General features: G+C 39.4%; 2 protein-coding genes across 5 annotated transcripts; one reads left to right on the plus strand and one right to left on the minus strand.

Moving 5' to 3' along the window:
- Positions 1 to 1230: 1230 nt before the first annotated feature.
- Positions 1231 to 11134, minus strand: LOC135481854 (uncharacterized). Of its 3 annotated transcripts, none has more exons than XM_064761597.1 (7): positions 10939 to 11134; positions 7015 to 7196; positions 6332 to 6357; positions 5705 to 5825; positions 4247 to 4291; positions 3459 to 3590; positions 1231 to 2294 (listed from the first exon to the last, which is right to left on the minus strand). In XM_064761597.1, exons 2-7 carry the CDS (start codon positions 7159 to 7161, stop codon positions 2115 to 2117), a joined length of 651 nt encoding a protein of 216 aa, XP_064617667.1. In that variant the 5' UTR covers positions 7162 to 7196; positions 10939 to 11134; the 3' UTR covers positions 1231 to 2114. The 3 variants fall into 3 exon arrangements, with proteins under 3 accessions (XP_064617667.1, XP_064617666.1, XP_064617665.1); XM_064761596.1 differs by lacking the exon at positions 10939 to 11134 and adding an exon at positions 9246 to 9311 and having other exon boundaries at positions 7015 to 7204; XM_064761595.1 differs by having other exon boundaries at positions 1233 to 2294; positions 7015 to 7204.
- Positions 9402 to 18742, plus strand: LOC135481853 (glutathionyl-hydroquinone reductase YqjG-like). Of its 2 annotated transcripts, none has more exons than XM_064761593.1 (9): positions 9402 to 9595; positions 10376 to 10571; positions 13291 to 13469; positions 13782 to 13854; positions 14088 to 14286; positions 14685 to 14778; positions 17457 to 17573; positions 17815 to 17931; positions 18281 to 18742. In XM_064761593.1, the coding sequence occupies exons 1-9, from the start codon at positions 9494 to 9496 to the stop codon at positions 18374 to 18376; spliced, it is 1173 nt and encodes a 390-aa protein (XP_064617663.1). In that variant the 5' UTR covers positions 9402 to 9493; the 3' UTR covers positions 18377 to 18742. The 2 variants fall into 2 exon arrangements, with proteins under 2 accessions (XP_064617663.1, XP_064617664.1); XM_064761594.1 differs by lacking the exon at positions 9402 to 9595 and adding an exon at positions 9702 to 10152.
- The last annotated feature ends 1259 nt before the right edge of the window (positions 18743 to 20001 follow it).

Genomic DNA, 20001 nt, shown 5'->3' on the forward strand with positions numbered 1-20001 from the left:
ACAGTGCCGACCAGGTTATCGAGACATGAATCCTCACCTCACAGTATATAGAATAGTCCACATGCTTTCCCTAAATACCAAGTACCGATAACAGTTAAGTAATGAAGCCACTAGCATCACATTTTTAACATTTGTACGGTATATATGTGGCCTGGATATGGTTTATTCTCGGATCTTTGACAGTGGTTCATGGATACCCAACAGCTATATAGGCCCACACGTGGCTTCATGTGTTACTTTCATAGAATAATATAAAGTAAAAAGTAAATGAATAGAGGTATAAAAGTTTGTAGAAAAAGAACTATAACAAATACTTGTACCAACAAAGAGAGTTTCCAGAGTACCGAAAGTTATTTTAAAGGCTCCGATCTAATTGAGGTCCAGGTTGTTAGCAGACACAAAAACTAGTTATAACTTTAAACATGTCGACATGTTGTACCTGTCACAGTACAGACGGGGTCAAATATTAGCCCAGGGCGACCATGGTGTCATATTACACCTGGGTCGGGACAGGACCTTCACAGCCAGTTATCCATAACGACCACTCATGTACATGCCCACAGTACATCCAGGCGACAGACGAGTTCTCCCTACAGTTGTGGGCAGGAAGCGTATAGACTCAGACATTATTGCAACGTTGGATTCAAGACGCAAGCTTCCCTGTATAATAGACAATAATACACACATTTGACGGATATAAGAAAAACATAGCAGAGGAAATATTTATTATTGACCGGATTAATGTCCTACCCCATGTATTGTGTATTCAATCAACGCCATAGAAATAAGAAGTGCGCTATTTAGAGCGAGGGATTCGTTCACTTGATTTTTAATTTGCATTATCATTCTTCAAAACTTTCGGGCTAGAGTAGTATGACAATCAGTTCTGACAAGGATACGACTGGACCTCGTACGCTTTCGAAGATTAGATACATGCACGAAAAGTAACACAATCAGGAAGCCCACTCTGGCCCAGTGCTCTGGAATGTCCCAAAGCATGTACACAAATATTAATCTATTTGGTTGTTGTTTGACGCCCTACTCAAGAATATTTCACTCATACGTCGACGGCCAGCATTAGGGTGGGAGAAAATCGGACAGAGTTCAGGGTAACCCACGACCATCCGCAGGTTTCTGGCAAACCTTTCCACGTACGACCGGACAGGAAGCCAGGATGTGTAGACCTGTAGTTTGAGTTTTACCCTAGCTTTACCAGTAAGGTTTATTGATCGAATCTAACTATTGCCAATACGGGTACGGTTCCAAGTTGGGTGGTGATCAGTTGCATCGTGATGTAATGTTATGATCGTGGGTTTCCCCTGGTCTCTGCCCGCATCAATCAAATAAAATCAACCAAATAAATAATAATGTTATGGTGGTTTAGTGGCTGTTAAAAAGAAATATTGCTTTAACATAGTGACACACAAATTTAATGCTATTATATTATTATTATTTTTATTATGTTATTAAGCTGAGAATAATGTGACAGTTTACAGACATCTTTCTAATTATGTAAACAGGGTATTAACTGTAAGCATGTTTTCTATCTGTTGGTAACAAGCAATGAATATTTGCAACCAGTTGGAGGCCGGTCATGCATCCTTTAGATGGTATTAAAAGTAGTCTCACTTGAAAGTTAAACAGGTATAGTATGTAAAAGTACTAGTTGGAGATTTGGTAAAAGTGATACATACACTTTCTTACGGAATACCATAGGCTAACATACATTTAAATAAAGGTTAACAAGGCATGATATCGATAGAAATGAGATTTTATTTACAAGCTGCGTATGTATGGGCATCTTTACAGATGATGGAATTGAACAAACTGAGGGTTACTGATTTTGTACAACTGTATACGTAATATTTTATATTGTCATATTTTAACATCGTCCATACATTCGATGTTATATGAATATTCATGGCTTGTATATAATGAAGTCATTGACAAGTAGTTTCTTCCTGACCTGTAACATTATTTCATGACTGGATTTTAACATATTGTAGGCCAGTCTTTCTATAGAAGCTCATTAATGTCAAAAAAAAATTCGGAAAAATATATTTTCTCGTAATAACGACATTTTTACCCCAAATATTTTTTCAGCGGGACACACGCTAATTGTGATGACTATATCCGTCAGTGTGTTTTACGGACAGATAGTTAAACTTAACACTCATGCCCTTGTCGGTTGGAGCACAGGTGAAAATGCCGATCTGTACAGGTGAGTCCCCAGTGTCCAGGTGCGCGATCCGGAAGTAGTCCCACTTGTCACTGGAGGGCAGCTTATTCTCCATCTGGGAAAATGTAAATCACAGGTAATATAGGAATCATCACAAGTGAATGAAGTATAGATTCATGCTGAATATGTATATACGGTATTTAACACCATATCTTTGCACGGATATATGGGTATCTTATTCCTTGTGAGATGCTGCTCATTAAACAGTTCAGATATTAAATTTAATTTAAAGCTTAAATGTTTGTATGCACTAGACACCGGGTATACTGTCTTAATGGTTTCCTTCTTATCGCTCACCAGACACCGGGTATACTGTCTTAATGGTTTCCCTCTTATCGCTCACCAGGCACCGTGTCTACTGTTCTAACTGTTTTCCTCTTATCCCTCACCAGACACCAGGCTTACTATAGCAATTGTTTCCCTCTTATTGCTCACCAGGCACCGGGCTTACTATAGCAATTGTTTCCCTCTTATCGCTCACCAGACACCGGGCTTACTATAACAATTGTTTCCCTCTTACAGCTCACCAGACCCCGGGCTTACTATAGCAATTGTTTCCCACTTATTGCTCACCAGACACCGGGCTTACTATAGCAATTGTTTCCCTCTTATCGCTCACCAGACCCCGGGCTCACTATAGCAATTGTTTCCCTCTTATCGCTCACAAGACACCGGTTTTACTGTAACAATTGTTTCGCTGTTATCGCTCACCAGACATCGGGTTTACCATAGCAACTGTTTCGCTGTTATCGCTCACCAGACATCGGGTTTACTATAACAATTGTTTCGCTGTTATCGCTCACCAGACACCGGGTAAACTAAAACAATTGTTTCCGTTTTTATCATTCACCAGACACGGGGTAAACTAAAACAATTGTTTCCCTGTTATCACTAACTAGACACCGGGTTTACAGCACAATTGTTCCCCTGTTATAGATAACTAGACACCGGGCTTACTATAACTATTGTTTCCCTGTAATCCCTCACCAGACACCGGGTCAGCTATAACAACCGTTTCCCCGCTATACACTGGACTCCCTTTACAATCATTTCTTCGTAATTTTGACAACTGAATATTTTCAGTGATGTCCCTCCAATCTTGAACGCACTGCTCGCCATTTCACTACCACCTTTCGTAAGTTGCATGATAAATGGTTCCGTGTCAACTACATCAAAATTACAGTCAAAAGATAAAAACCACCAATTATGTTTAACTTACAACATAGCTGTTTCCTTGTTTGTACACCCGTATACTGAGGGACTTGGAGGGCCAGGAGAAGCGGGACCAGTCGCTGTACCCATTCGTCACCACACAGCTCAGTGACGGGGCGCCGTCAGCGAACTCCATACCCTGCCAGGAATATTTATTTATTTATTTGATTGTTGTTTAACTCCATACTCAAGAATTTTACACACATGCGACTGTGGTTAGCTTTTCTGCCTGCAGAAAACCGAAGTTCCTGGGATAAACGAGCAGATGAACTTTACCATGTGTGACGTGCATGTACGAATATATGCACACCAAATTAGTGGATTTAAGGCAAGTACTCTTTCAAGGGCGTTAGACTACCCAAACTGTCACAGGAGCATCGTCAACAGCTTATTGTCAGCAAGCCTGCAAGCAATATCGATACATGTAAATCGCGTTTATTTTATATACCGGTATTTCATTAAATGGGACAAAGATTCTGGTCTTACGCCTAAAGCGATTCAGCAAACTGTAGCAGTACACTGACTGCATCATTTCACTAATTTTCATAAGTCCACTGTTTTGGACTGTTCAAAAAGACAGAAGTCTCTTAACAACAAAGTATACTAACATAAACATCTCCGACAGACAAAGACGTTTTACTTCTGGATCATTGTCCCTGGTGTATGGAGATGTACCGACATCATTATCAAGTGGTGGGGGTGAATATTAATTTCCATCCATGGATAGGTCCACATTAAAATATGATTGACTGAAGAATATCGTATACCGGAAGCCAGGACTGGATGGTGACATACCGTTTTAATCCAATGATGAGAGTCCATTCTAACCATTAACCCAGCCTGAAAGATAAACATACATCGTCAGCATAAAATGTCCACAACTGGCATCGATTCCCTGGCCAATAATTAATTGTATAGATGTGCGACTTAGAAATTTGAAATGTTCAGTGAAAACAATTTGTTGATTCGTTTGATTTAAGCATAACGTCAACATATTTAGACGATTTTGGCAAAATATTTTGGCCAGTGTTACTTCTTACCCCTCTAGAGGTTACCAAAGGTAACAAAATGCTATACTTCCAGCAACCACAGCTCAAAAACATGGTGGTCAAGCTAGGTTGATTTTTTGATATCTTGAAGAGAAAAGTCCAAAACTGGTTAAATGTGCGGCCTGTGTGCAACAATAATAAAAAAATGTCACTTTTTGGAAGTCATGTCTGCAGGTACTAATAGGGGTAAGGTTAGCAATTCTTACATAATTTCAGTGCAGTTGTGAAAAGGTGGTCAAATTTTAGTTTCTGAAGACAACAAGTTTTGCATCTTAAAGAAAAACAGGGTAAGCTTCCATTTCTGCAGGATTTATTTTCACAGAAAAGAAAATCCCCTTCTGCACAAACCATCATACTACAGATACCTAGAGAATTAACCTGGGTGGGCTTCTACATACAGCCCTTAAATTTTAACTTTTCCCCTAAACCACGTAATATTTTGGTTTCAGTGTCAGCATCATATGAAGATATTACTGACAAAGAATTATAAAACTTCTCCTACTTATAGGTTACACATGTGCAATTCAGGTAAGTGGGTCCGAGATTTGCCTCCGAACTGAAGAATGAACGAGCATTGAGTGGGTAATACTGCCACATAGACATTTTAGGTTTTGATGCACTAAAAATTTCTGCACTGTCAGTTTGCACCAAGTTAAAATATATCAGAATTTTGTCTGTTTTGAATAGAACTGAAAACTTTTTTGGCCAGTGTTATTTCCTACCCCCTTAGAAATTATCAAGGTAACAAAATGCTACGACTTCACTTCCAGCAACCACAGCTCAAAAAAAAAAAAAAAAAAATAGAGGAATCTGTGGCTCGACCCAGTAGCTTGGGTATCACCTTTCCCGCGTAATGGCGACTCCGGGCCCGAGCCGTTTATGTAACACATGAGTACCAGTTTCCCCAACAATCGTCATCGCAAAGTTAGGTATGAACAATGTCGACAACAAAGGGCGTTAAATTCATGTAAGGCGAGGCATGCTCTACAGAGAGATTTGTGAGTTATCAGACATCCTCGCGTTCACGTGTCACATCTATCTTTTAGACCTTTACGAAGCGGGATTTCACAATACATCCTCTACACACAGCTTTGGCATGATTTACTTCACGCGGGAAGGTTTCCCACTTATGTATCGTCTTCTCACCGTATAGTCTGGACCGACAACTATCGGGGAACGGGGAAAATAAAGAAACTTCATATACCTGATCAAAATTCGCGTGAGTCGTCAGGTCAAAGGAGGTTTCCATGACAACTTGGTCATCCGGACTGGTCATGTGCAGGAAATGTCCGTTGTCCGCTATAAGTGTCGGGGTGTAGTAGGTTCTGAAACACAGAAAATATAGGTATCATGCAGACAGAACAAACATCTTTTGAGGGAAAACTGGATCGACGAGAAAAACAAATTTATACGCTATAGCAAACATGTCGCCTGACAAGACACAGTAAAACGTCGCCCCACATGACTCTGGAATGTAGCAGGCGATTTCATGTGTAACAACTTCCATGTCAGATTAATTGAGGCGAATAGTTGAGAAATTGCATGGGTTTTCAAAACTGAATTTTTTTTCTAACATTTTTGATATTGCACTACGTTCAATTCAACAAGCAAGCGAAATTTCCAAATCAGAGTTCAGGCCGTCAACTGGCAAGACAATATCCAAAATGAAATTGCAAAATACCGGTTTTATTATTAGAAAGTATCAAACTCACTTTACACAATGCATCATAAACTGTTCCTTGCAATTTCCAACAAAACATTTAATACGTAAAGTTTAACTCATACCAAAGCATGTAAGCCTACTTTATACAAAGAATCATGATATACTCACTTCTGCCAAAAATCGGATTTTGCATCCTACAACATATAGAATGTACATATTAAATCTTAACATCATAAATGTTCCATAAGAAAGCACTAACGAATATATAGCGCATATTTCACTGATTATATCTGTACGAAAGGATGTTTCTGTTAAAATTATAGATGTGATGGACCTACTTATCGAATGGTGGAAAGTCAGTTTGACTAATGCATTAATTACATGAGGAGATTTTGGCAACGAGCGGTATTCCATTCCCGCGATATCTAGCGAGAAGATATATAGTGGTAAAACATGTGGTAACTTCATGTGAAAAAGCCTGTCAGTTTACTCTAGATTCCAGATCTCTGGGGACAGATATTAGTACTGTTGAAAGTAGAATATTACATTTCTTTACCGACCATTTGGAAAAGTAAAGATATGAGTACGTTATTCATTAAATGGCCTAACAATGTGAGAAAAAAGAAAATCAATATTCCTGCAGACCAAGTGTCCCAAAAATTAGAAGAAATAGGGTATGTACAAAGTATACCTAATGAATTTCAATGTTGGAATTCGTCACATTCTTGCAATTTGTTACCCCTATATATATACACGCAAAATCTTCTGGTTCTCACGATATTTCCATAGCAGTAGAATGCCACTTGCATCCATCTAAATATCGGATGGGATATTAAAAACAGAAGCCTTACGGAATGTACAACCAGTCCTTGTCCGTCCAAGCCAGCCACAAGCGCAGCTTTAGGCTTATTCAGCCAGGACAGTTTCTCCGGCACGTCACCTGCCTGGAACTTCGTATCCAGATACACTGTTGGATCTTGAGGTATGATGACTGCCATTCGGAATTATTCCTGAAGCGGTTTGGATGGGTTCCCTACAAAACTTTAAGCAGATTTATAGTATTAATCCTGGAGAGCGAAAGTACTAATTCACGCAAAGATATGGATCAACACAGTCAGACAATCGCCAAAATTTGTCGTAAGAGTTCATAAATGTATTAGTATGTTTAGACGAACATAAATTATGTCACTGCTTTTAGAACTTACATGTAAGGCCGAGTAAGGGCCTACCCATTCTCAGACAAACGGAAGGTTAAGGTCTGCAGTTAATATATGCCACTGTAGCACGGATGTTAAGAAAAAATGTATGCAACATATAAATCAATCAAAGACATTGAATGCAATATGAACTGAAGGGTGCAATGGTTCCGTCGGGTGTTTCATTTCAGCCAGCTTATAATCCACTGCCTTGACCGTTTTGTGTATAAAGATTTCCAAGTATAACTCCACCGGGTTTTGTATATTGTTTTTTAAAGGCGGCAGAGACTGATGGACTTAACTCATTGCTTGCCTGGATCAAAGAGAATCACAATGTACGTAAAGTAACACTGCGACGTAGATGGCGGGATTTCTATATCGGTTTGTTGTGTAACGGTATATGATACGTTTCGTTTGCGATAAATCAAGCGAACTCTATCAACCCCTGATAATTAACGCGGAAAACATCAACCAAGTATATAAAAATACAAAAACATATACACAAAAACATATATGAACGTATGACACAGGTTAAAGTACATATGTAATTACATACCTGAACTTACTATATAATCATGCAGCCAGTGTGTTTCGCCTGATGTATGCCAATGTGTTCGGCAGAAGTTCACAGGCCAAGACTGGTGACTTCAAATACACATTATTTATATATAGGCCTATATCTATACAACCTAGATTATCCGCAGCTCGACCCAAACATGTGACAACATATGTTTACTTTAGACAAAATTGCGACCTGCTTATTTACAAGTTAGCTTTGTGCTTATACTTATCACATTGCCAGCATGGACATTTCAGTCTATAATTAGTTCAAATTATAGACTCAAGGCAAATACATATGCCTTGTGGTCAAATTCTCCCAAAACTGAACTGAATCTGAGACAACCAATTCAGTATACCAGTATGGCAGCATATACGAAAAAATGAACAAGTTGACAATGATACATGTACGTGAATACTGTCTCAACAAATTTCCATATCTTTGCAGCAAGCACATTGTACTAAATTCTTATATCAAATATATTCAACCTCTATAACTAATAAGTTTATTTTTTAGAGCGAGTAGGACCCATCATGGATTGGCTACTGTGTATACCAAATGTAAGATGCATCAATACAGGTTAAGCAAAATCATAAACATAATGTTTTATACCATTGGCCTCATGCACAGTACTTGATCAGTTATATCAGTGCCTGATGAGTTATATCAGTACATATACCATTGGCGCCATGAGTGCGGGGTCAACTATCCCAGCTTGTAGACGAGTTATCAGCCATTTTGGGGCACTTATATATAGATGGATCCAAGGAGTAAATGTAGCATGGTGGAAAATGATGGGAAGAGAAAAAGGTTTTCTTCGAATATTGTTTCTTTAAAATTTTTAAAAGTCGAAGCCCAAAGTCATTAACTAGTCAATATGTAGAGCATGGAAGAGCAAACTTTAAGATGAATACACTTGTGGTAATGTCATAAAACTATCTCGTACATCACTATTCCTTCACTATAACAAGAAGCTCCCAGTTACACTTACCGAAACACCAGTCACAATTCATGGCACCGCCTACCAACTAGGCTTACCCCTGTCATTGCGTGTATTTGTTTATTTATTTGATTGGTTTCACTTCTACGACGGCGATCTGGATTATGGTGGGAGGAAACCGTATCCTCTCCTATTTGACAACATTATTTACTTCAAGATATCTAAAACCAAAGGAAACTTAGCTCTAGATTATTTATAGCCACTGTCTAATCATACACAATTATAAATAAATAAGAATGATTCATGTAGGTATTTCATCTTCTTGTTATTTGTGCAATGCGCTGTACAGATTGGCATGTTAGACTAATACTGTGGGGCTGAACATACTTAGAACCTGTAAGTATATACTAGGGCTACTGCAAGAGTCCCTGGGTTCCTGGGAGACTCTCATGCTGCTGCTTGATGATTGGAGCTTCTTGTCCTAACTGGTACAGAATGACATCACACTGGAATCTCGCAGATAAACACCGAGTCCCGTGACGTCACCGCTTCGTGCACTTGGTTTCAAACCTGAGGAAAATGCCTCAATTCTCTCCGGGCTTGATCGATACGGTGATGCATGCGTAGCCACAGCGATGCAGATCAACAAAGTGTACGTACAGATAATGTCTACACCCATACGTTCAGGCATCTCAAACTTTAAGGGCTTAGTGACTTCCTGCATAGGCCTACGGCAGGTGAGAGTCAAACCATAACTTCATAAGTTATCACCTACAAAAGGTGACCCTAATAATAACAAAAATTACATTTTTATAAACTGATTTGACACTGCTATTATCAGAAGTTCCCAAAAAGTGAGTAGGGTGCCCAAGAGGGATATAGAAGGTTTGTTTTGTGTCTAATTACATGTACTTTGGGTGGTTATAAATAGCAAATTATAAACAATTATGTCTGTTTTTGTCCATTTCGTGGTCTTACACGAGAATAATTATAAACTTATTAGAAAGGATGTAATTACATTCTCTGTATTCTGAAGGTATTTTGGGGAGATTGCATGGTTGCTGTGTAAAACAGGAACAAAAAATGATTTGCATATTTTCTGCTCAATGTCATATGTAGCCTGCATGCGTACTTGAGCCGCCTTCACATGGTATGGGTCTGTAGCACAAGCTCGTCGAGTGACAATAATACAAGCTCTGTTTCACAAGATTTAAACTAAAATCTGTAATACTCCGGAAGTCTACAAATCATATGATAAATCAGAGCGCGGTCTCTACATGTATGTCGTCCACGGGTAAGTGTTATAGGCCCCTATGCTACAATGCAGCAAGCAGAAGTATAGTGTAGCCAAAGATAGTCAACCGAGGCGAAAACTCTTCCCACAGCAAGGAGGCCTACTCCATGATGAGTTAAATGTGAGGCTGCCTGCCCCAGGCCGTAACGAGCAGCCTTGATTTCACCGTTATATATGCTATTGCTATGTAGTCAACATGCTTCACTGTGCCTTGCATTTGTAGCGGAAGTCTGCTGACTGGGTCAGAGCACGAGCGCATGAGGGTTGTAGGCCTACACCTAGTCGAAAAGCATTTAAGATGAGTACGCCACAGAATTCCGCTACGTCTGACGCAGATATCAAACAGTCCTGGAAAACATCCGTAACAAATAAAGGGGAGTTTGTGAGGAAACCGTCAGCTTTTAGAGACAGCATTACAGGTATGTGGACGGTTGGACGTTATGGTCGCTTCGCACAATGCACCATTTGATTATAAATCGATTGATGTGGTACATGTAGGCCTATGTTGACAGGTTGCATAGCTAAACACGAAAGCATAAATGTCGGTATATTAACATCACTGCCCATGGTTAAGCACGTTCTGCTTAATTAATTGTTAATTGTTATGTATAATCAGTTTCTTTCTCTACAAAGTAAACTTAGTTTTGTCGGAAATGTGAAGCATTAGGCCTACTTACATTACAAATGGTGTGTATTAATTACTTAGCATGGTATATACGGTCCCTTATAGAAGAAAATAAAGTAATACACTGTGAGGAGTTTGTGTGCGGTTTCCTGCTGCCTCACCTGATGGCCATCTAATCTTCAGTTTTCAGTTCATTTGAGCTGAAGATATGGTTTCCATCTTTCACTCAGATATTTTCAGCGGTACACGTGTTGTAAAGTTTCCTGATAGTTCGGTGTCTAATCAGAACTGTTACATAAAATGCCACAGACAGCTCTCTGCAGCGCTCACGAGACAGACGTGCCTCAAGACTGAGTCATCCATACTCCTATCAGTACCGGCGCGGCTCTCCATAAACTCGCTTTATTTCACTGCCATCACAAGCGCAGAGCACTTGGAAAACGTAAAGGTCAGTGGTTCGCGGGCAGAAAAACAGGGACTGTATCAACCTTTCTTTCCACAATCATAATTATTACACATATGCCTTCCTTTTTTAGAGTGAATCCTAGACCTATATGAGTGAAAAGATTCTATTGGATACCTAAAGCAAAAATATTTGTGCTTGGTCGTTGGTTATACCTGTGCATCATGTAGATCCACGCCAAGACATTAGTGATAGGGCAAAGCCTAAACAAGTGCACTTATGTCCCAGAAGGTAAATCTTGTCTATAGTGGTGGCAGTGATGTAGCACGAATGTAAGGTGGGGTGCAATCGATGTGAGGAGTATGTGACCTTGACGCTATACGCCAGGAGGGACCGTATAAGAATATCTGGACAATTTCAAATATATAACAAGTAATATAGCCTAGTGTACGTGAACAAAATAAACTTATTTTTAAAACTGTACGAAAATCAAAAAATATCTACCAATACATGCATTTATTTCTTTACTTCAATCTAACTAGGCACATGCAGTTACCGAGATGATAACAGCAACGTGATAATATAATAAATATGTGCAGTGTAAAACTAAGCGAAATGTAGCCTAAAAGTATATGTAAAAGTGCAACGACAGGTTACTTTCATAAAAAAAGCCAGTATGATCAGACACAATGGCATGCTAATGCGGCGAATATTGGCATGGTTTGAGGAAGGATAAAACAGCTCATGATAGTGTGTTGGGAAAATCCTTAGAAAACTTGAGGTAGGCCAATAAGGAAGAAGCAATCTTAATATGAATTCACATTTTTGCTTAATAAAAATTAATAAAATAATTTCATCCTGTCTTCATGTTAAAATCTTTACAAAGCTGATCTATACTATAACTAAGGGTAATCAATCGCATATGTCTGCAAGTTCTTCTGGTTTATTTATCAGAACCAAGGATCAGTGAGTTTTCGATACAAAACATTCCTAAAGACTCCGTGCCATAATGATATATAGACATTGAAGAAAAACAAATACGCACTGATCTGAAAAGTAATACAATACATCACGAATGGCATAGTACTCATGGAAAGTCATCAAAATGTTTCGAGTAAAGATCAGATGGTATCTGTTTAATGCAATGTGTGATGCGGTTTTTAATTTCACTGAAATACTACCTTATGCTTAACATAGTCTTCTGTCTTTATTTATTTGCTTCGCTATTGTTAAACGCCATATATACTCACGAAGTTTTCACTTGTACGGTGGTGGTCAGTTTTGTGGGTGAAAAAAATCTTTCTGTTTGGGGGATTAATCCTTATACTGAAGTGAAGACATATATGAATCCAGAATTTTTACGCGTTAAGTTGTTAAAGTAAAAAATACCGCTAAAAAAGTCTTCTGCTCCACCCCTCCACTTCTTCCACTCCCATGGAATTAGTGCCACAAGCCCCAATGAAATCTGGAATACATATACAATATACTTGGGAATCAGTGGGCTATTAGAGCAATTACTGATGTGGTCACGCATATATCGTTTCAGCCGATGGTTGGAATCTAGCAAGTTTGGAATTTAGAGAATTTATGTCCTGCGGAAAACATGCAAAAATTGTACATGAAGCAAGCTACGTTTTGGAACTTGGTCTATGGAACTGCAAAATAATCCTGCAAGCCAAATTAAAAATAGCATTGGGCATATTTGAAACAGTTAGGTTTATTGTACGGAAACCAACGAAGCAGTCAGAATTAAGGAACACTCCAGTGGGTTCACGCTGAAAAGCGCAACGTTGTTGGGGATCATTTGTAAGTGATTGGTAGAAACCAATGCTAATCAGAACAGCGGACGGTTACAGTAAGTGCAAAGTGGAAAGGGCAATGTTCAGTCCGGAATAAAGTGTAAGTGCTTGCTAAGGATTAATGCTGTTATCGCTTATGTCTTTTCAGATGACAGTTTAATTGCATGGGTTCAAAGCTAAAAAAAGCAGTATCATTAAGAATCATCTGTAATTGCTTGTAATTGCAAAGCGAAAAACACGATGTTCTACTGTGAATAAACTGTAAAAATTTGTTAGGAATTAACGATATCATGATGGATATACCTTTTCAGCTGATGGTTCCAGTGGATTCAAAGCGGAAGCTGGACGCTACCATCTGTACGTGTCTCTAGCTTGTCCGTGGGCACACCGCGTGCTCATCGTGAGACGGCTGAAGGGATTGCAGGATGTCATCTCCCACACGGTCGTCGACTGGCTGCTGACCGAGAAAGGCTGGAATTTCACTGACCAGGTTGCTTTTTCTCTTCACTTGAATGTACATGTATTTATAGTTTGAATTTCAACTGCAATCGTTTTGAAAGAGTTTGTATGCCAGACTCATCTATGAGATGTTATTATTTCGGCATATCTCACCTTGAGCTTTTGTGTTTTACATGAATGCTAATTGCAAGCATGTTATTTTAATTTAACTGCGACTGCCATGTTTGATACAAACACCTTATGAATATAACACATTATTGACCCGTTCAATATCGAATGTACATGAACATAAATTGTACATCTAGCGTAATGTGAGTCTGACGAGTTACGAATGTTGTTGCAGAAACCGAAATGCAGCTTGGACACGGTGAACAACTGTCAGTACCTTCGGGAGATTTACGCTTTAGCAAATCCAGGTAACCCTATATACGTGACATTGGGATTCAAATGTTGAAAGAAGATATTATAAGACTGGTTGTGGTTCATAATAAAATATCAATTAGTCAATAATTAGTTAAAAAATATAACATAATATGAAAATATAAATATAAAGCCAATAGCACATGTGGGATAATTCCCATACACCTGCCAATTTATAGATATACATATCCATTAATTTTATACCCCTGTTGCATTCTTCTTTGTTCAGCTTACGGTGGTAACATTACTGTACCCTGCCTGTGGGACAAACAGAAGAGGACTATTGTAAACAACGAATCGAGTGAGATTATCCGGATGTTTAACACGGAGTTCAATGAGTTCTGTAAAACTCCTGAACAGAGAGCGTTGAATCTGTACCCAGAGGATCTGCGAGGAGAGATAGACCAATTAAACGCCTGGATATATCCGTAAGGAAAAAGATGTAGATATTCGTAAATCTAATTCATGTAGAGAAAGTTGTGCTAGTGTATCTGACTGATAATGTATCATGGCGTCACATTTGTGGTATAGACATGTTCTAGAATTGTTCATATATTATACGCCTGTACCTATGTACCACGTGTATTTAATTTAGGAAAAGGGCATCAAAGTTGTTATAAGCGTTTCTAGAATTTTCTCATACATAAAAATATGTGCAATGAATGCTTGGTTCATTTTATACGCCTATGTACATGTGTCACAAGTATTTAATGTTTTCTCCAGGGAGACTTGATAAGTTTAAATTCGCAGGCTGATTGCAACATGCAACCCGCACAAGGTGCAGCTGTCAAATTTCATTACATAACTTCCTCCTCGTACTTTGCAGGGAAATTAACAACGGGGTGTACAAGTCCGGCTTTGCCCAGTCTCAGGAAGCGTACGACGCTGCCGTAAGGGTACTTTTCTCTGCCCTGGACAAGGTAAGAAATCGGATACTGAAGGGAATTTAAAAGGAATAGAAACAAGCATACCACGTATATTCTGTGACAGCCGATTGCAGGTGTCATAGCACGTAGGAAAGTACCGGAACATCCTGAAGTTTCCTGATTCAGTACTGTATTGTGACAGATATACAGTAAGAGTACATCAGGGCGTAGGAAGAGAATAAAAGATGGGGGAAGGGGTGGGCGCGGTTATTATCCCAACCAATGGGGCGAGGGTCCAGGGGCCGTCAAGGGTCCAGGGGCCGTCAAGGGTCCGGAAGCTTTAGGATCCCATATAGCCATACGCTCGTTTTAAGAGAAAAAAATATCCATTCTCAAGGTTGTGATGAAGAAGGCCTATACTGCACATTTTGGCACAAAGGACCTGGTAAGGTAAGGCGGAGGATCGGCCCCGGAGAGGTACGATAAGAAAGTGCAAATTTCAAAATCCTGGTTCAGTTCTGTACATTTCCAGATCAGAAGTATAAAACTTGGTGGAGCACTCATGAAAGTAAAAATGCTATAAGAGATGGTTGCATAGCAGTAACCCTCAAACAATTTTTCGTTCAAACGAGGCACTGTGTCTTTAAGTTACAGTGTGAAGATCAACGTTAACCAGAAAAATATCTTTACCGAAACCTTCATATGTGTATTTCTACGTGTTGTCAAAGTTTCGTTTTGGTTAACGTTTGTCTTCATATGTAAAACATAAACTTTACCGTGCGATCAGTTTTGTCATATTTTCGCAAGTTTAAAATCTGTATTTCTGCCCTGGTCTATCAGGCGTCCTCCACGGCACAGTGGACTAAGGATGTCGCTGCGGAGAACAGGTTGCATATCGGGGAAGAGTTCGTATCTTTGTAGCACTTTTTGTTTTCTTTTTCTTTGGAAATATACTTTTGTGTGAGTAAAGATAAAGGTCGCTTTGCATTATGTAAGTGTTATCATGAATAAGAACATATAAGCAATGGTATTACGTAGTATTTGGCAACTATAGCGACACCATACGTGAATCCTGGTTGAGAGCACATGTGGTCCTCTAGCTGTATCATTAACATTAACATGTTATGCGTTGTGGAAGCATAAGGCTGAACATTTACATTTACTGTATATTGATTTATGCATAACTGCGAGCTCAAGAATGTTTCAGAAAGTTACATTTGTGGTGCAGTGAGTTTCATAACTCTACAGTGTCTAATGCAAGAAAAATAGATATTTCAGTGTGACCGGAGCCGGCTACAACTTTTCGATTTTATGACTTCTACATCTCTTGAGTACATGTTTGGAGCTTATAATCCGCATGCTTGCCATATAACAGGAAAAGAAGTGTAAAACAGAACTGAAAAAGGAAGTAGCCTTACGAGTGTGTCAGTAACTGTCACTCACAGCTATAGTCAACTTCGCAACTTGAGGTGCACAGTTTCTTGCACTGTGGCCGATTCCTGGCCTTACCATACTTTACATGTATATACTTACTTTCCGCTGAAATACCGATACGCGCTATGTGAGTTGTGAAATATTTACTCTAATAGCACATGTGGATAAACTGAACAATGTTTATTACACACTGAACAGAGTAGTCAGACCTGTAGACAGCGAGATGGAGAGGTTGTGGAGTTGGACATAGGCAAGCAGAACGACTATCCCTGTCAATTATGTGCGAGGGTCCAGGGAATACCACGGCTCTGGAAGCTCCGAGATTCGAGACGTCCGAATAAATGTTCTAATTGCCTTTTTCGACCTTTAACTTGAAAATATTGAAAATTTGTGTGCTAAGATGGAGATCATCTGAACGGGGAACTAGAAGCTTTCACAAAATGGCAAAGGGGAATTCCTGTCCAGCATTATGATAAAAACCTAGGTAAACTCGATATTTGTGTTCTTACGTTCTTTGTGATAGATAACACGCAGGGATGGCTTCATAAAACAAGACCACCGTCTGAAAGTATTATCGCCTTGCTGAAAATATGGCATAAAATAGGACAAATACAGCTCTAAGTTTGGAGGATAAGAGGCCTTCCAGAGGAATTAATAGACGTGAGTTACATTGCGCAATTTTAAAATTTAAAATTTGAACAAATGAAAAGAAATGTTTTATCATCCGATTCAAAACAGAGAAAAAGGCAGTGAACATTCACTGTGGTGTATTTTTCATATACGAGTGGGTCGAAGTGTTGGGGGTAGGGCAGAACATACGCTGGCCCTCCCTCTTTTGAAAGTGTTGGGGCACGGGTCCCCGGTCCCCGCTTCCCCCCGTTCCTCACATAGACGTGCAGCCAGCTCACTCTATGTCTCCCGCTAGCCTGACTTCTCGGTGTCATTGCGCAACTCTCTAGCTATTGTTATTGTGAACACGCGGAAACATATAGTTCGGTATTTAAATACATGGATCAAGATGAATCAAGGCTATCACGTTTTATACCATCCAATCTTTTGCTCTTTTCTGTAATAAGTCACTGTCTATGTGTTATACAGTTCTGCTCCTAAAGCAAAGAGTCCGTTCACAAGCACCCCATTCAGTGCAACAGCAAGGAATCATGTGTTTTACACAGCTTGGAACTAACTCGCTGGCATCCGATTTGCTTATAGGCGGGAAATGTTCCCATTGCATGGAGTGATCACATATTCAAAGGCACTAAAATGCTTAAAAAATTTTTGTTATATTTTATTTTAAGGTAGAAAGCGTTTTATCCAAAAAACGTTATCTTACCGGAAGTCGATTTACGGAAGCCGACGTCAGGTTGTTTACCACTTTGGTTCGCTTTGACATGGTCTATGTGGGGCATTTTAAGGTGGGTTTTAAAATGTGTTTTTTTTTTTAAAGAGTCCATGTGGATCATATAAATTCAAAGGCCTTCAAACATCTTTAGAATTCGCCACGGTAACGGAATAGTAAATTGTGAATGAATGATAGAAAAATGGAAGGAGCCATCTTGGAATACAATGTATTTAAACCTGAAAGATTTACCCGTATTTCATTTAGAATGCGTTAACCTGACTGCCACTTTGTTTATTATCGTGCGTGGGTTTCAGTGTAACAAGAAGCGTATCATAGACTACCCAAACATCTGGCCTTATGTGAGGGAGATTTACCAGATGCCCGGTGTGGCTGATACCGTCGACCCTCAGCATATTATGTGTCATTATCAGGTAACCACTAAACAACAACAACGATTATTACAAGGCAGACATAAAAAGCGGCTAATGAATAAGGGCATTTCAAAGCTATATCCGTGAGCTAGAGACTGACTTACACCATTTTTATCCTGGCGCTCGCAATCCATACAGTAACATGACCGTGTAATCTATTTGGCCTGTGCCAGTGTGGCTATTTCCCAGCAATCTAGGATACATGCACTTCACCTTATTACTAGTAGAAGACTCCACCTTTATGGTTGTATGATTAGTTTGGCACATGATGACATCTACGTCTGTAATTTAAACCTTAATGTCTTGTATGGTTCAGTGATAATGGATCGTTATTTCATTTCGATTTCAGCAAAGTCACAAAACCATCAACCCTTTCGGTATCGTGGCTATTGGACCAGATCTGGACTTCACACAGCCCCACGGACGGGAGAAGATGGCAGCTTAATCCTATTCACACAGTGGATCCTCGGGCTTAGTTCAACGATATATCTAGCCGCCTGCTCATAATACGTGGCTTCAGTATCAGACGGGTTTTCATGACGAAGAAGTTCATGCATGCAAATCTGTGTTTGTTTAGTTTTGTTAAATTATCTGGTGTTAAAGTGATGTGTGTGCGTGTGTGTATTTTGTTCTGTCAGCGTGTTAAGTTCGGCCAACGATCTGTCCACGCCAAGTGTCTCGTCAGTGTGAGAAACTCGGACGGATGGGAATTACCCCACATATATGGCTATATCGCCCTGTTTCACGTAGAATATTCTATTATTTCTTGTGTATATATCAATATCAATAAACTCAAACATATCAAAATGTATATGCCTGTTTGTGCACTTCTGGGTTTTGTGTCTTACTAAACAAAGGGGGCCTCCGTGGCTCAGAGGGTAATGACCCAGGAGCCTCTCACCAATGCGGTCGGTCCTCTCAGGCCGGACGTGGGAAGGTATGTCAGCAACCTGCGGATGGTCGTAGGTTTCCCCAGGGCTCTCCGGTTTCCTCCCACCATGATGCTGGCCGCCGTCGTAGAAATGAAATATTCTTGAGTACGGCATAAAACACCAACCAAATAAATAAATAAGTAAATCTTACTGAAGAATTTTTCAGTCATATGACGACTTGTACACTCTGTCTTCTTGTGGCAGGGTCTGTCCATGCCGCCTTAGTGCTGCCGCCATTCAAGTATCATGCCCAAGACACCAGACATGAGACCCCCACCCAGTCATGTTTCCTGGCTCTACGCTCTCGGTGTACCATTTTTAAAGTCTTTAGTATGATCCGACCCGTATTTGATCCTGTGACTTCTAAATGGATACTGTAACGATTAGGCCACCGATTTTGTCAAAATCATGATACCTAATACATAATATACACACGTAAATTATTATGTAAGTCTAAATACAATTCGGATCTTTCTGCTTCAATCCACATTTGAAACCAACCACCAAATGTTCACCGACGTTATTCGGAACAAACAACCTCATGCATGATTGACGTGTTCACAGATTTTTTGAAAATACTTTACTATTTTTGGACTCCAGCAATATACCTCGAAAGTGTGAAGTTTTTTGAGTGAAAGGGTTGAAAAAATCAAAAGGCATACATGTATGGGCCGACATAGACCTACCATTACAGAGATTCTTGTAGTTACACATAGGATTACAAGTAATACAGAAACCAAGAAAAGGGCCATTTCCTTAGATTAGTTAGTTCCTCAGATATGCCATTTGGTTGCTTGTTAATGGTAAATACAGCGTAAAGTAGATCTTTGCTGTAACAGAAAACTTCGCTTGTGAAATACTGACAAATCCAATCAAATGTGTGTCAAAGCCAGGCCAACTCCAATTATTATTTAAGGTCACGAAAGCAGATGGTAAGAGCAGAGATTATGTTCATTCATCAGTTAAATCGAATATGCTACACCTGATAAATCACAGCGTTAATCCCAACACTTCTGATCTTTCATGTTTTATGCTATAATAAATTATCGTCAGTGTATTTGGTTTAGCCGGTGTATATGTATGTCCTTCATTCTTCAACCAGAACTATAAATCAAACAGTACGGTTAACTACGTAGCT

Source organism: Liolophura sinensis, chromosome 1 (assembly GCF_032854445.1).
Source record: "Liolophura sinensis isolate JHLJ2023 chromosome 1, CUHK_Ljap_v2, whole genome shotgun sequence".
Taxonomy (NCBI): Eukaryota; Metazoa; Mollusca; class Polyplacophora; order Chitonida; family Chitonidae; genus Liolophura; species Liolophura sinensis.